General features: G+C 43.7%; 1 protein-coding gene and 1 non-coding gene across 2 annotated transcripts; both read left to right on the plus strand.

The window, feature by feature from the left end:
• The first annotated feature begins 3,608 nt into the window (after positions 1–3,608).
• Positions 3,609–10,635, plus strand: rpl3 (ribosomal protein L3). The gene is made up of 10 exons (XM_080217450.1): positions 3,609–3,682; positions 4,803–4,995; positions 7,487–7,655; positions 7,900–8,035; positions 8,578–8,764; positions 9,062–9,222; positions 9,712–9,813; positions 9,896–9,991; positions 10,238–10,357; positions 10,538–10,635. The coding sequence occupies exons 1-10, from the start codon at positions 3,680–3,682 to the stop codon at positions 10,580–10,582; spliced, it is 1,212 nt and encodes a 403-aa protein (XP_080073576.1). The 5' UTR covers positions 3,609–3,679; the 3' UTR covers positions 10,583–10,635.
• Positions 8,904–8,997, plus strand: LOC145361806 (small nucleolar RNA U83B). The gene has a single exon (XR_013889870.1). It is a non-coding gene; the product is annotated as a small nucleolar RNA U83B (small nucleolar RNA).
• Positions 10,636–13,822: the final 3,187 nt, after the last annotated feature.

Consider the following 13,822-nt stretch of genomic DNA (forward strand, 5'->3'; position numbering starts at 1 on the left):
ACTAATGTTCTGGGAACCTGGGTTCGAATCCCACCATGGCAGATGGTGGAATTTGAATTCAATAAAAAAGTATGGAATTAAGAATCTACTGATGACCATGAAACCATTGTCGATTGTTGTAAAAACCCATCTGGTTCACTAATGTCCTTTAGGGAAGGAAATCTGGTGTCCTTACTGGGTCTGGCCTACATGTGACTCCAGAGCCACAGCAATGTGGTTGACTCTCAACTACCCTCCAAAGGGTAACTAGGGATGGGCAATAAATGCTGGCCAGCCAGCGATGCCTGTGTCCCATGAATAAATGAAAAAAGATGGCGTGAGGATACTGAGGATATGGTTTGGAGGGACCAGGACATGCTTAGAAACTGGAAGGCGTGAGTAGGTATAATGGAACAAAAGCTGGTTATGTGGGAGCAATGCTCCCTCTCCATTGCAGATAAGAAGGTGTGAGGCACTCTCAGTGTTGCTGAACGTGGCACAGATCTAGCCCATTTCCCAATCCTGCACTGTGGCAATCAACCAAGCCATTTTCCCCTTCATTTGGGGGTCAAAAATGGACTGCGTTCATAGGGACATGATATACAAACCTCTAGGTAAAGGGGGGAATAAACATGTCCAACACCACCCTCATCCTGATAGTAACATCAAACTGTGCGTAGATCCTCGGTACGCAATCACCAAGTGTCACTACGTATTGTGGTTCTACCTGTCCCAGTGTTGCGAAAAATGGGTCTGGGCACGTTGCTACAGAAGTGGTTAGACCGTGCCGTACCACCTGTCCCTCATGGAAAGGTTTATGCAGAATAATATCTTTAACTACAAGTCCATCAGGCAGTGGTTTATACGTAATGTCCTCAAGGCCCTGAGGGAAAAGGAGGTGGTGGATCCCATCAAATAGTTCGCTGAGCAGAACGTAGAAGGCATTTGGCAGAACGCCACACTGCAGCCTTCCATTTTTGACCCACGGTTGGGGTGTGCTGTCATGGGACCACAAGATTGACATGAGCAGCTGGAAAGTTCAGACCATCGTTGAACTTTGTATAAGGGCCACTTTGAAATGGCTGTAGTGTTCTTTCAGATATTTTATGAATGAAGTATATTTCGGCTAAGATCAAGCAAAGGGTTAAGTATGAGATCAAGTGTAATGTCTGTTCTTGTAAGGTTGGCATTCGTATGTCCCTTATCTAGGGACCATTCATTGATTTCAATTTGAATTGTTTTTTGAAATAAGCTGGTTTAGGAACTTGTCCTGCCCACTCTGCACATTGTAGAAGTCATAGAAAGCATAGACTCCCACAGTACAGAAGGAGGACGTTCAGCCCATCGAGTCTGCACCAACAACAATCCCACCAAGGCCCTATCATTGTAATCCCACATACTTACTCCACTAATCCCTCTAACCTGTGCATGCCAGGACACTAAGGGACAAATTAGCTTGGCCAATTAACCTAACCTGCACATCTTTGGACCGTGGCAGGAAATTGGAGCGCCCAGAGGAAATCCATGTAGACACGGGGAGAATGTGCAAACTCCACACAGACAGTGACCCAAGGTTGTAATTGAACCTGGTCCTTGCCGTGAGACAGCAGTGCTAGTCATTCTTCCGCTGTGCGATATTAAACCAAGGACACCCATTTGCCCACCCGGGGTAGACGTCCAAGATCCCGTGGCACTATTTCAAAGAAGAACAGGGGAGTTCTCGCCACTGCCCTGGCGGATATTTATATAACAATGAACATTACAAAAAGCAAAGGGTCTCAGTCATTACCACTTTACTTTATGGGAGCTTGCTGTGCACACATTGGCAGCTGTGTTTCATGCATTACAACAATGACAACACTTCAAAATTAATTCATCGGCCGTAAAGCCCTTTGAGACTATTGCTGGTCAATCGTGAAAGGTGCTAAATAAATGTAAATATTTTATTCTTTGAGATGGGGGTGAGGAATGGGGTGGCTAGGGAAATAAACCTCAACAGAAGAGAAAGTTGACAATGAGTGGTATTGTGGCACAATGGTTAGCACTGCTGCCTCACAGCGCCAGGGACCTGGATTCAATTTGAGCCTCAGGTGACTGTGTGGAGTTTGCACACTCTCCCACATTTCAAACATTGTGCAGGTTAGATGGATTGGTCATGCTAAATTGCCCCTTAGTGTCCAAATATGGGCTGGCTAGATGGATTGGCCTTGCAAAAGAGAGGCAACCTGTGTCTCCAGCTTCTTTCAAACTTCTGCCGGTGCACAATAGAGAGCATCTTGTTGAACTGCATTATGTGTGGTGCAACAGTCCCTCCATTTCTGACTGGAAAGCTTTGAAGCGGGTAGTCAAAACTGCCCAGTACATCATTGGCACCCAACTACCAGCCATCCAGGACATTTATCACAAACGCTGTCTGCGGAGACCTCATTATCACCAGAGATCCCTGTACCAGTCAGACTGTTTGCTCCCTGCCTTTGTTCAAGATTTTCTTAAGGTTAATGTGCAGGTTCAGTCGGCAGTTAGGAAGACACATGCAATGTTAGCATTCATGTTGAGAGGGTTTGAATACAAGAGCAGGGATGTACTTCTGAGGCTGTATAAGACTGGTCAGATTCCATTTGGAGTATTATGAGCAGTTTTGGGCCACATATCTAAGGAAAGATGTGCTGGTCGTGGAAAGGGTCTAGAGAAGGTTCACAAGAATGATCCTTGGAATAAAGATCTTGTTGTATGAGGAACGGTTGAGGACCCTGGGTCTGTACTTGTTGGAGTTTAGAAGGATGAGGGGGATCTTATTGAAACTTACAGAATACTGCTAGGCCTGGATAGAGTGGATGTGAGAGGATGTTTCCACTAGTAGGAAAAACTAGAACCAGATGGGAGAGCCTCAGGCTAAAGGGACGATCTTTAAAACAGAGATGAGGAGGAATTTCTTCATCCAGAGAGTGGTGAATCTGTGGAACTTTTTGCTGCGGAGGCCAGGTCACTGAATAACTTTAAGACAGAGATAGATAGATTAATAAGGGGATGAGGGGTTATGAAGAAGACAGGAAAATGGGGATGAAAAAATATGATTGAATGACAGAGCAGACTCGATGGGCTGAGTGGCCTAATCCTGTTCCTATGTCTTGCAAGGTAAATAGTTGGGATTACAAAATAAATGCAAAATACTGCGAATGCTGGAATCTGAAACAAAAACTGAAAAATGCTGGAAAATCTCAGCCAGTCTGACAGCATCTATGGAGAGAATAGAGCCAACGTTTCAAGTCTGGATGACCCTTCATTGGAGCTTAACGAGGATAGGGCCTGGGTTGGATTGATGGGCTGAATAGCCTCATTCTGTACTGCAGGGATTCTATGATTGTAAAAATAAAAAAATCTCAGTGGTCAAAAGAACATTAGAGAGCCATCTTTGTAAAATTAACAGTAAATTAGTTAGATATAAATGTGAGGTTTTGGTCTACAGAGAGTTAAAAGAGAGTCAAACATATGGTTGAGGTGGAAAATGCATTTTGAGGAATGGAAAAGTGCACTTTTTTAAATGCAAGGAAAGGAATTGTAAATTAAAGAGTATTTTTCAAGATGGAATTAATTATTAACAGCAAAAGGAGGGGCTTTGTTGCCAGGAAGTGACGAGTCGCTCCCAGTATAAAAAAGAACCTCAGGACGTATTGCTCTCTCTCTCAGGCCAACTTCAGAAATGGTAAGAGGTCTGTTGTAATCCGGTCAATATCACAGCCATCGGAGCGTGTGGTGACTTGCTGCAGCCATGTGCTTGTACAGACCCTTCTTAACAATAGCATCGGTGTTGTATTGATGGATGATTTTGAGGATAATGTCGGAGAAGTGGTTAAAACACTTCTCGGCCGCTGAGCACAAAATGGCGACGGGCCGGCCGGCGGGCTGGGCCCAACGCCATCGGTGCGAAATCAGAGCCATCCTGTTCGCTCGGGTCGTGCTCAGGGTGCCTGTCGCTCTGGCGTTAGTCTGGTTTCGATTTTCCACCGTTATTTCCTGAGGTTTTTTTTCGGTCAAGTGTTTAAAGTGTAGAAATCGGAATTGCGCTGGATGCTGGTTCCCAAAATGGAGTCCCAGCTGCTGCCTGAGAAGTGGGTCAGGCCCAGGGAGGGAGCAACTCCAGGGCTACAATGTGAGTGACTGGAAGGAGCACAAATCCACATCTTTCCTGATGCTGTCTCAGTTGTAATTTAAATTTGCGGCAGCATCAGGAATTAAACGTGCAAGGTGCTTGAGGATGGAGTAATAAAGGTCATTGTAATGTTACATCCAGATTTGTGGCTCTAAACTCTGCATTTCACTTTTTATACAGCATTATTTCTAAGAAATGATTATTTTGGAGACTGAGGTTTAAATCTGTCCTCAGGTGAATGGAGTTTTCATGATCTGCATGGATTTCCTCCCCCACTCCAAAGATGTGCAGGTTATAGAATGTAGAATGAGGCTGTTCAGCCCACTTAGCCCGCACTGACCATCCCACCCAGTTTCTGTCTTTGCACCCCCCCATGCATTTATCCTTTCAGTTCCCCCGATACTAAGGGGCAATTTAGCATAGCCAATCTACCTAACCCACACATTTTTGGGTTAGGTGCATTGGCCATGTTCAGTTGCCCTTTAGTGTCAAGGGGACTAGCAGTATGAACACATCAGGGTTATGGGGAAAGGGCCTGGGTGGGTTTGTTGGTGCAGGCTGATGGGCTCAATGGCTTCCTGCACCATGTGGCTTCTATTTCAACACTATATCCAACTTGTGTCTTGTTTGAAGATCCTTCTCTAAACTCTGAAATTCTGTTTCCCTCCTGCAGTCTCACCGCAAGTTCTCAGCCCCTAGACATGGTTCTCTGGGCTTCTTGCCCCGCAAGAGGAGCAGCAGGCACAGGGGCAAGGTGAAGAGCTTCCCCAAGGATGATTCTTCAAAGCCCATTCATCTCACTGCCTTCCTTGGTTACAAGGCTGGCATGACCCACATTGTCCGTGAGGTTGACAGACCTGGTTCAAGTGAGTAATGTTTGAATTGATTAATGGGGATGCTATGTATGCAGGAAACTTGGATTATTGGTTTGATTTGCATTTCACTTCTTCCTGGAACTGGTTCAGAATTGCTTGAGTACCTTGTTAGAAAGATAAACTAATTTCCACCCAGTGTAGGGTAGAAACAGAAGAGGAGCAAACTCTTAGTTCCTTGAGCCTGCTCCACCATTCAGTAAGATCATGGCTTTATCTGATCAGCATCAACTTGACTCCTGCTCTCTGTAAGATTTGATTCACTTGTAGGCCAAAGATTTATAGGGAGCTAAGCTGAATAAAGTTAGCAAGTAACTAAAGCTTATGCCTTGGATAAAAGGTCTGGATAGTAATTTGGTTCCCAATGCTTCCCTCAGCTTTCCTTTAGAAACAACTAACCTGATGCCACTCACCTGATGAAGGAGCAGCACTCTGAAAGCTTGTGATTCCAAATAAACCTTTTGGACTTTAACTTGGTGTTGAGACTTTGTACTGTACTTAACATAAGAAATAGGAGTAGGCCATCTAGCCCTTCAAGCCAGCCCCGCCATTCAGTAAGATCATGGCTGATCTGTCGTGACTCAGTTCCACATTCCCGCCCTCTCCCCATAACCCTTAATCCCCTCGCTTATCAAAAACCCATCAACCCGCGTCTTAAAAATATTTAGCAAGGCAGCCTCCACCACTTCAACGGGCAGAGAATTCCAGAGATTCACCACCCTTTGAGTGAAGAAGTTCCTCCTCAACTCCGTTCTAAACCCCGCCCCCCCCTTATCTTGAGGCTGTGCCCCCTAGTCCTACTGTCCTTTCTGAGCAGGAAGAGTCTCTCCACCTCTATCCTATCCATCCCATTCATCTTGCATGTCTCAATGAGATCTCCCCTCATTCTTCTAAACTCTTAACGAGTACAAGCCTAGTTTATTCAGCCTGTCCTCATAGCTCAACCCCCTCAACTCCGGAATCAGCCTAGTAAACCACCTCTGCACTCCCTCCAAGGCCAAAATATCCTTGCGTAAGTGCGGCGACCAAAACTGCACACAGTACTCCAGCTGCGGCCTCACCAATGCCCTATACAGCTGCAGCAAGACCTCCCTACTTTTATATTCAATCCCCCTCGCTATGAAGGCCAGCATCCCATTTGCCTTCCTGACCACCTGCTGCACCTGCAGGCTGGGTTTTTGTGACTCATGCACAAGGACCCCGAGGTCCCTCTGCACTGTTGCCTGCTGAAATTTTTCGCCACGTAAGTAATAGTCCCTCCTACCATTATTCCTACCAAAGTGGACCACCTCGCACTTGCCAACATTACCCAATCCAACGTCGGCATCTTCACATCATTCCTTTAAAAATGCACCTTTCCCAACTTAATAACTAAATTGACTGAGTGTGAGCTATTTCTGGGTGAAGGGATGCAAAATCTCTTGCCTTGACGTGCCAGGGCAGCATGGTGGTTAGCACTGCTGCCTCACAGTGCCAGGGACCCAGCTTGGATCATGGTTTGGAGGCTGCATGTTCTCCCCATGTTGGTGTAGGTTTCCTGAGTGCTCCAGTTCTGTGTCTGTCTCTCTCAGTCCAAAAGATGTGCTGGTTAGATGCATTGGCTGTGCTAAATTCTCCCTCAGTGTACCCAAACAGGTGCTGGAGTGTGGCAACTAGGGAATTTTAACATGTTGCAGTATTAATGTAAGCCTACTTCTGATGCTAATAATAAACTTTAACGCTGGGCCTGTGCTTGCCATGAGTTAATTGATCTACTCCATGTAGCTTTCTTCATGTTATTGAGGCTGACTGAAAAGTTTGGGGAAAGCTAAAGATACATCACATTGGTTAGTCTGATGTTCTCCCTCCTTTTGGGGAGCCGCCCCCTTTTTCTTAGTCTGAACGTAATTTAAGTTTGTTTACTTGGTTCAACCCGCAAGAACTATAATCCTAATTGTTCTTTAGAGTAATTCTCACCCCTCAAGTAATTTCTGATGCAAGACTGTGAGCAGCAATTTAGTGAATGGATTCCTGTTTGGGCAAAGCCTGTGCTGCACGATAATCAGTTTAACAGTAGTATTAGATTGGTTCTAGCAAGTGGAGAAACTACACGTGATGAAATTCTCGACGGGCGGTCATAAGTGATCACCTCTGGTGATTGTTTGCTGAATGTCGATTTCTGACTGTAGTGCAATAAAGACTAGACCTGCAAAGCATCATAACTTCTTGGGATGATAGCAAGAGGGTTTGAGCAGTAGTTGTCCCTGGGCTGGAATATGGAGCCAAATGCTAGCTCTTGATTATTGGCACAGCCATCCAGTGGATAGACTTAGTCTGTCCATTCAATTTTAATCCATTCCAGTGTGTAAACCAGCCAGGCTGAGATTGTTGGAGATGGCTGCTCTTGCCTTTAAAGCAAAAAAATTTCTGGCAGCATCTGTCGGTTGGTGATCTTTTGTTAGAACGTTGCATTGAAATTGTGGCTTATTTTCTGAATCTCCTGCAGAGGTGAACAAGAAGGAGGTGGTAGAAGCTGTGACAGTAATTGAAACTCCTCCAATGGTAATTGTTGGCCTTGTTGGATATATTGAGACTCCCCATGGTCTCCGTACCTTCAAGACCGTCTTTGCTGAGCACATCAGTGATGAATGCAAGCGACGCTTCTACAAGAACTGGTAAATATGTCAAAACAATTCCAGAATCTTTTATTAAAAAGAACAGTTTCACAAATATACGGAATGATAATCTGGATTCCATTGTCATCAGCTCCGCTCGACTCTGTCGATGAGCTTGGGCTCGGTTTGTTGGAGGAAAATGTCCTTTGATCCCAACAAAGAGCCGCCTTGTTTAGTGCTGGTTCCTTCCGCTCACTTTGTGTGATGAAGGATCGCACCAATGTTCTTTGTCTCTTTGTAAAAGGTACAAATCCAAAAAGAAGGCTTTCACCAAATACTGCAAGAAATGGCAGGATGAAGATGGTAAGAAACAGTTAGAGAAGGATTTTAACAGCATGAAGAAGTACTGCCAGGTTATTCGCATCATTGCTCACACACAGGTAAGCACCTATGCCAAATCGGCTTCAATAAGATTTGGGTACTTGAGTGTAGTAGCTTGTAATTGTGTGGGGGTCAGGGTCTAACCTGATTTGCATTGCCCAGATTCAGTAGAGGCCAGTGAGTGGACATGGGGATTCATTACAGTGTAGTAATTACAGCACTGGAGGGAGTCATTGATTCCACAGCTTGTGGACAGTGCATGGAGTGCTGCTTTGTCTTCCAATGCTGTCCAGGTTGGAATTTTTTGGCTTTGTCTAACTGAGAAAAATCTGCTATGGAGCATCTTGGGACCAAGCCACTCCTGAGTAGACATTAGGACAGATGCAGGTAGAAGGATCATGTTTTACAGGAGTTTTGGAGAGCTTGGGGGCCAAAGTCAGCTGAAGGCACAACTGCAGAAGTAATTGAAATTGCACATGCAAGAGAAGTGTAGAAAACTGGAGATGATCTGAAGGAGGATTGGAGGGTTTAATGTCTGCAGTAAGAGTCTTTCCCCCTTGGTGGGCTCTCATCTGTTAATTGAAATGCTTCCTCTCTGCAGATGCGCCTGCTCCCCTTGCGTCAGAAGAAGTCTCATGTCATGGAAATCCAGCTGAACGGTGGCACCATCGCAGAGAAGATCGATTGGGCAAGAGAGAAACTGGAACAGCAAGTTGCTGTCAGCTTGGTGTTCGGTCAAGATGAAATGATTGATGTCATTGGTGTAACTAAAGGCCATGGCTTCAAAGGTGTGGAGAACATATTCAGCTGTTTAAAAGGGTGGGAGGGAGGCTGGTTTTTGATTAGTTGTAACCTTGTCTTCTGTGTATATGCTAAATGTCTCCTTTTACTTGTGGGGTTTTGGGTAAACATTTCTACATCACTCTTGGAGTATTCTGTGATGATAATGTGGGATAATGTTGGTCACAACATCTGACTCTGATGAGGAGCCATTCCATGTTGCCTTCCTTCTGAGATCTCCAGTGATGAATCAGTGAAGAATTCTGTTAGCACCCTGGTGTTACAGCTGTTCCTTTTCTCCCCAGGTGTCACCAGCCGATGGCACACAAAGAAGCTGCCAAGGAAGACTCACAAGGGGCTGCGTAAAGTTGCCTGTATTGGAGCCTGGCATCCTGCTCGTGTGGCTTTCTCTGTTGCCCGTGCAGGTCAGAAGGGCTACCACCACCGCACTGAGATTAACAAGAAGGTAAGCACTGCAAAGGGGTGATTTGAAATGGCTGGGATATTTACCATTTGAGGTGTGGATGTTGTTGGCAAGGTGTTTGTCAAGTTTCCCAGAACTGAATACCAACATTGATCAGGAGTTTACATTTCAGCCCCAGAGTAGTACCCTTGCTGAAAGGATACTGATCTAGCAAGGTCTTTGCAACAGTTTGAGATCAGCATTTTACATTCTGGCTTTCTGAATTCAAATTCTTAAATAACATATATTGAAGACAAGACTGCTGGGAATACTAATCCAGTTACATACATTACACCCTAGCAGCTGAAAGCTGGCATTAAAATGAACCAAGCTGTCAGTGTTCTTTGAATTGGCACTACATAATGGCTTTTGTACACTAGGTTTAATTATATAATCTTCAGGTCTGTCTTGTCTGAGTGAGTACCTTCACTGTATCTCACTACTATCTTACTGTCTTTGAGATGTGTACTAAAACAGTTCCCTTTCTCATAGGTCTACAGGATCGGAGCAGGTTACCAAACCAAGGATGGCAAGTTGGTGAAGTCCAATGCTTCTACTGAATATGACCTGACAGACAAGAGCATCAACCCCCTGGTGAGATTCCTAAAGCAGACTATCCCAACACATTCTGCACCATCTGCTGTCACTGTGTTAACTGGTGTTCTGTCTTTGACAGGGAGGGTTCCCTCATTATGGTGAAGTGACCAATGACTTTGTGATGGTGAAGGGCTGTGTCGTTGGTACCAAGAAGCGTGTGCTCACACTGCGCAAGGTGACCACTTTCACATTCTTTAATGTTGTGCATTCTCATGCCTGGTGATTTGATCTGCTCCCTTGTTGGCTGAGGGAGAATAGTGGCTATCTGTGGGGAATTTTCAGATGGTCATATTCTATTATCATTAAGTCATGGGGGAAACCAGAGATGCTCTGCTTGGAATTTCTGGATGTGGAGATGCTGGTGTTAGACTAAACACAGCAAGAGGTACAGAGCATTGAACTGTTTTCTTTGACCCTGCAGTCCCTGTTGGTGCAGACCAACCGTCGCGCTGAAGAGAAGATTGACCTGAAGTTCATCGACACTTCATCCAAGTTTGGTCACGGACGCTTCCAGACCATTGAGGAGAAGAAGGCATTTATGGTGAGTGGGTGATTTATTTATAAATTGATCCATTATTATTTCCTACATTGAGTCTTTATAGTTTTGTAAACTTACCAGCAGCTTCACTTCATTGTATGAGAACTTGCTGTGAGTACATTAATTCTTATGGATGTCCACCTCTTGAGGTTTGTCCTGACATTGTCTCATTGTTGCTTTCAGGGACCATTGAAGAAAGATCGAATTGCCAAGGAAGAGGCTGCATAAACCATGGACCAATGTCATCAGTTGTGACATTGTTGCAGTGTTCAATAAATTTTTTTTAAAAAATGTTCCTGGCTTTTGATTTGTTTGCATGTGGTATCAACAATACCCTGTATAACTAATGCAGAAATGCTAGTGTTGGACTAAGGTGGGCACAGCAAGAACTCTCAACACCAGGTTAAAGACCAACAGGTTTGTTTGGTTTCACACACTTTTGGAGTGCTGCCCCTTTATCAGGTGAGTCCCGATGAAGGAGCAGTGCTCTGAAAGTTTGTGATACCAAATAAACCTATTGGACTTTAACCTGCTGTTGAGACTTCTTCTATAACTGGAGCACAAGATTCTTGCGTTCCATTCCTCATGAGGATAGCACTCCATTAGCTGCCTTAATTATGTGCTGAAGCTGCATACTAATCTCTTGGTGCATGCACTAGAACACCTAGATCCCTCTCCATCTTGGAATTCTGTAGTTTTCCAAGTTACTAAAAACTGGTTGCTAAAGTGAGTTTTGCATTTTCCTATGTTTTGTATCTCAGAATTTTTGTCCAGTCACGTGACCTATATATCATCTTCACAGCATACTTTACTGCCTATCTTTATCTTCTGCAAATTTTGCTCCCCTCATCTAAGACACTAATGTAACAAATTGGTTAAATGATTTTTTTTCTTCCACTGAATCATGCTGACTCCCAATTCTAACACCTTTTCCATGACTGTCAGGGCCACTGACCTGTATGCTGTTTCCTGTCTGTCCCCTTGAATTAGGGGGATATCCTTGCCACATTCCTGTCTGATCATTTCCCAAAATGCCTCATTTATGGAAAGCTTGTGTTGCATTAGCCACCTCTTATAATGAGGCCTGTTGGAAGCTGGATGCTTGTTAGCCTCCAGCTGTCCATTGAGGTACTGATTTGCCAATGATCCCTAATTACAGGAAGTTACTCCTTTATCTCCTGATTTTGACTAGGCTTTTTTTTTGCTTTTCTGTGAAGATGAGCAAAATATTAACTTAAATCTGTCATTTCCTTAACTTTTCTCAGCCTCAACATTTTTCTTTATGTACCTACAGACATTTTTTTTTTACATTTCTAGATAATTTCTTGTACTCAGTTTTTGTCCTGATTAACCCATTCTCTGCCTTTTTTATATTCAATCAACTGGCCACTCATCTTTACACAATTATATGATTTGTGAAGTTTGATGCTTTCCTCAACTACTATAATGGATGGTGGCACAGTTGTAAGCACTGTTGCCTCACAGCACCAAGGTCTTCAGCTTTGATTCTTGGCCTGAGTCACTGTGGAGCCTACACATGCTCCATGTTTGTGGGGTTACCTCCAGGTGCTCTGGTTTCTTCACACAAAGATGTGCTGGTTAGATGCATTGCCAGTGCTAAAGTCTCCCTCAGTGCATCTGAACAGATGTGGGAGTGTGGTGATTGGGGATTTTCACATAACTTCATTGTATTAATGTAAGTTGCTTGTGACATTAACTAATTCTGGGTGTTCGGTCCACTCTATAAAGAATTTTTTCTTTAAGAGTGCATAATAGAAATTGTGTATTCTGAAATATCCCCTTAATTGCCACTGCTTCTCCAACCAAGTATCCCCTAGCTTAGCACCTCAATTCACTTCAGTTAGCTCAGCTTCCTTGCTAGCATATTTGCACACACTTAAGTTGAACATAAGAACAGGAGTAGGCCATCTGGCCCCTTGAGCCTGCTCTGCCATTCAATAAGATCATGGCTGATCTTTTCATGCATCAGCTCCACTTACCTGCCTGCTCACCATACTCCTTAATTCCTTTACTCTTCAAAAATGTACCTATCCTTGCCTTAAAAATATTCAATGAGGTAGCCTTAACTGCTTCATTGGGCACGGGGTTTCCACAGAATCACAACGCTTTGTGTGAAGAAGTTCCTCGTTTGTTTCCTTATTTTGAGGCCATGCTCCCTAGTTCTAGTTTCACCTGTTAGTGGAAATGACTTCCCTACTTCTAATCTACTTCATAATCCTATGTTCCTATAAATTCTCACCTCATTTGTCTGAATTCCAATGAGTATAGCCTCAGTCTCTCATAAACCAACCGTCTCAACTCCAGAATTGAACTAGTGAATCTCCTGCACCTGTTTGGTGCTAGTATATCCTTTCTCAAGTGAGGAGACCAAAACTGTACACTACTCCAGGTGTGGCCTCAACAGCATTTTATACAGCTGTGACATAATCTCATTTTTAAACTCCATCCCTCTAGCAATGAAGGACAAAATTCCATTTGCTGCCTTAATTACCTGCTGCACTGCAAACCAACTCCTTGAGATTACTGCACAAGGCCACCAGGTCCCTTTGCACAGCAGCACACTGCAATTTTTTACTATTTAAATAATGGTCCATTTTGCTGTTATTACCAGCAAAATGGATGACCTCAAATTTACCAACATTGTACTCCATCTGCCAGACCTTGCTCATTCACTTAGACTATATCTCTCTGCAGACTAAAATACTAGTCTTAGATCCAATATTCTCTTTCAAATTATTATGTTCACTCCCATTTAGGGCTACCTTTACCCAAAGATCATGAATTAATCTTGTCACATTATACAACAGCAAATATATAACTCATGCTCTAAGAAAATTGGAAGTGTTCTACAAACTATTCACCCAGGCTTCTGGCAATCCTGATGTTTTTTTTTGTTTATATGTAGTCACCAATGATTGTTTTGATCACCTACCTGCCAATCTTGCGTGGCTGTCAAATTTTATGTAATGATTCCGAAGTACCTTGATGTTTAATGCACCAAATGTGTGTTATGTAATACCTCAAATGATATAATGCAAACTTTTTCAATCATTGCTGAGTATTTTACTAAAATTCTGTAAATTTCATATCTCCCAGCTTTCCTGATTGCTGAAGCTTCCTACCATAGCAACATTTTGCATAGCGAAGAATAAAGAAAATTATAGCACAGGAACAGGCCCTTCGGCCCTCCAAGCCTGCATCAACCATGCTGCCTGACTGAACTAAAACCCCTACTCTTCCAGGGACCATATCCCTCCATTCCCATCCTATTCATGTATTTGTCCAGACGCCCCTTAAAAGTCACTATTGTATCTGCTTCACTACCTTCCCTGGCAGCGAGTTCCAGACACCCACCACCTTCTGTGTAAAAAAACAAACTTGCCTTGTGCATCTTTAAACCTTGCCCCTCACACCTTAAACCTATGCGCCCTAGTAATTGACTCTTCC

The sequence above is a fragment of the Carcharhinus amblyrhynchos genome, chromosome 35, assembly GCF_965287045.1.
Source record: "Carcharhinus amblyrhynchos chromosome 35, sCarAmb.v2.hapA, whole genome shotgun sequence".
NCBI lineage: Eukaryota > Metazoa > Chordata > Chondrichthyes > Carcharhiniformes > Carcharhinidae > Carcharhinus > Carcharhinus amblyrhynchos.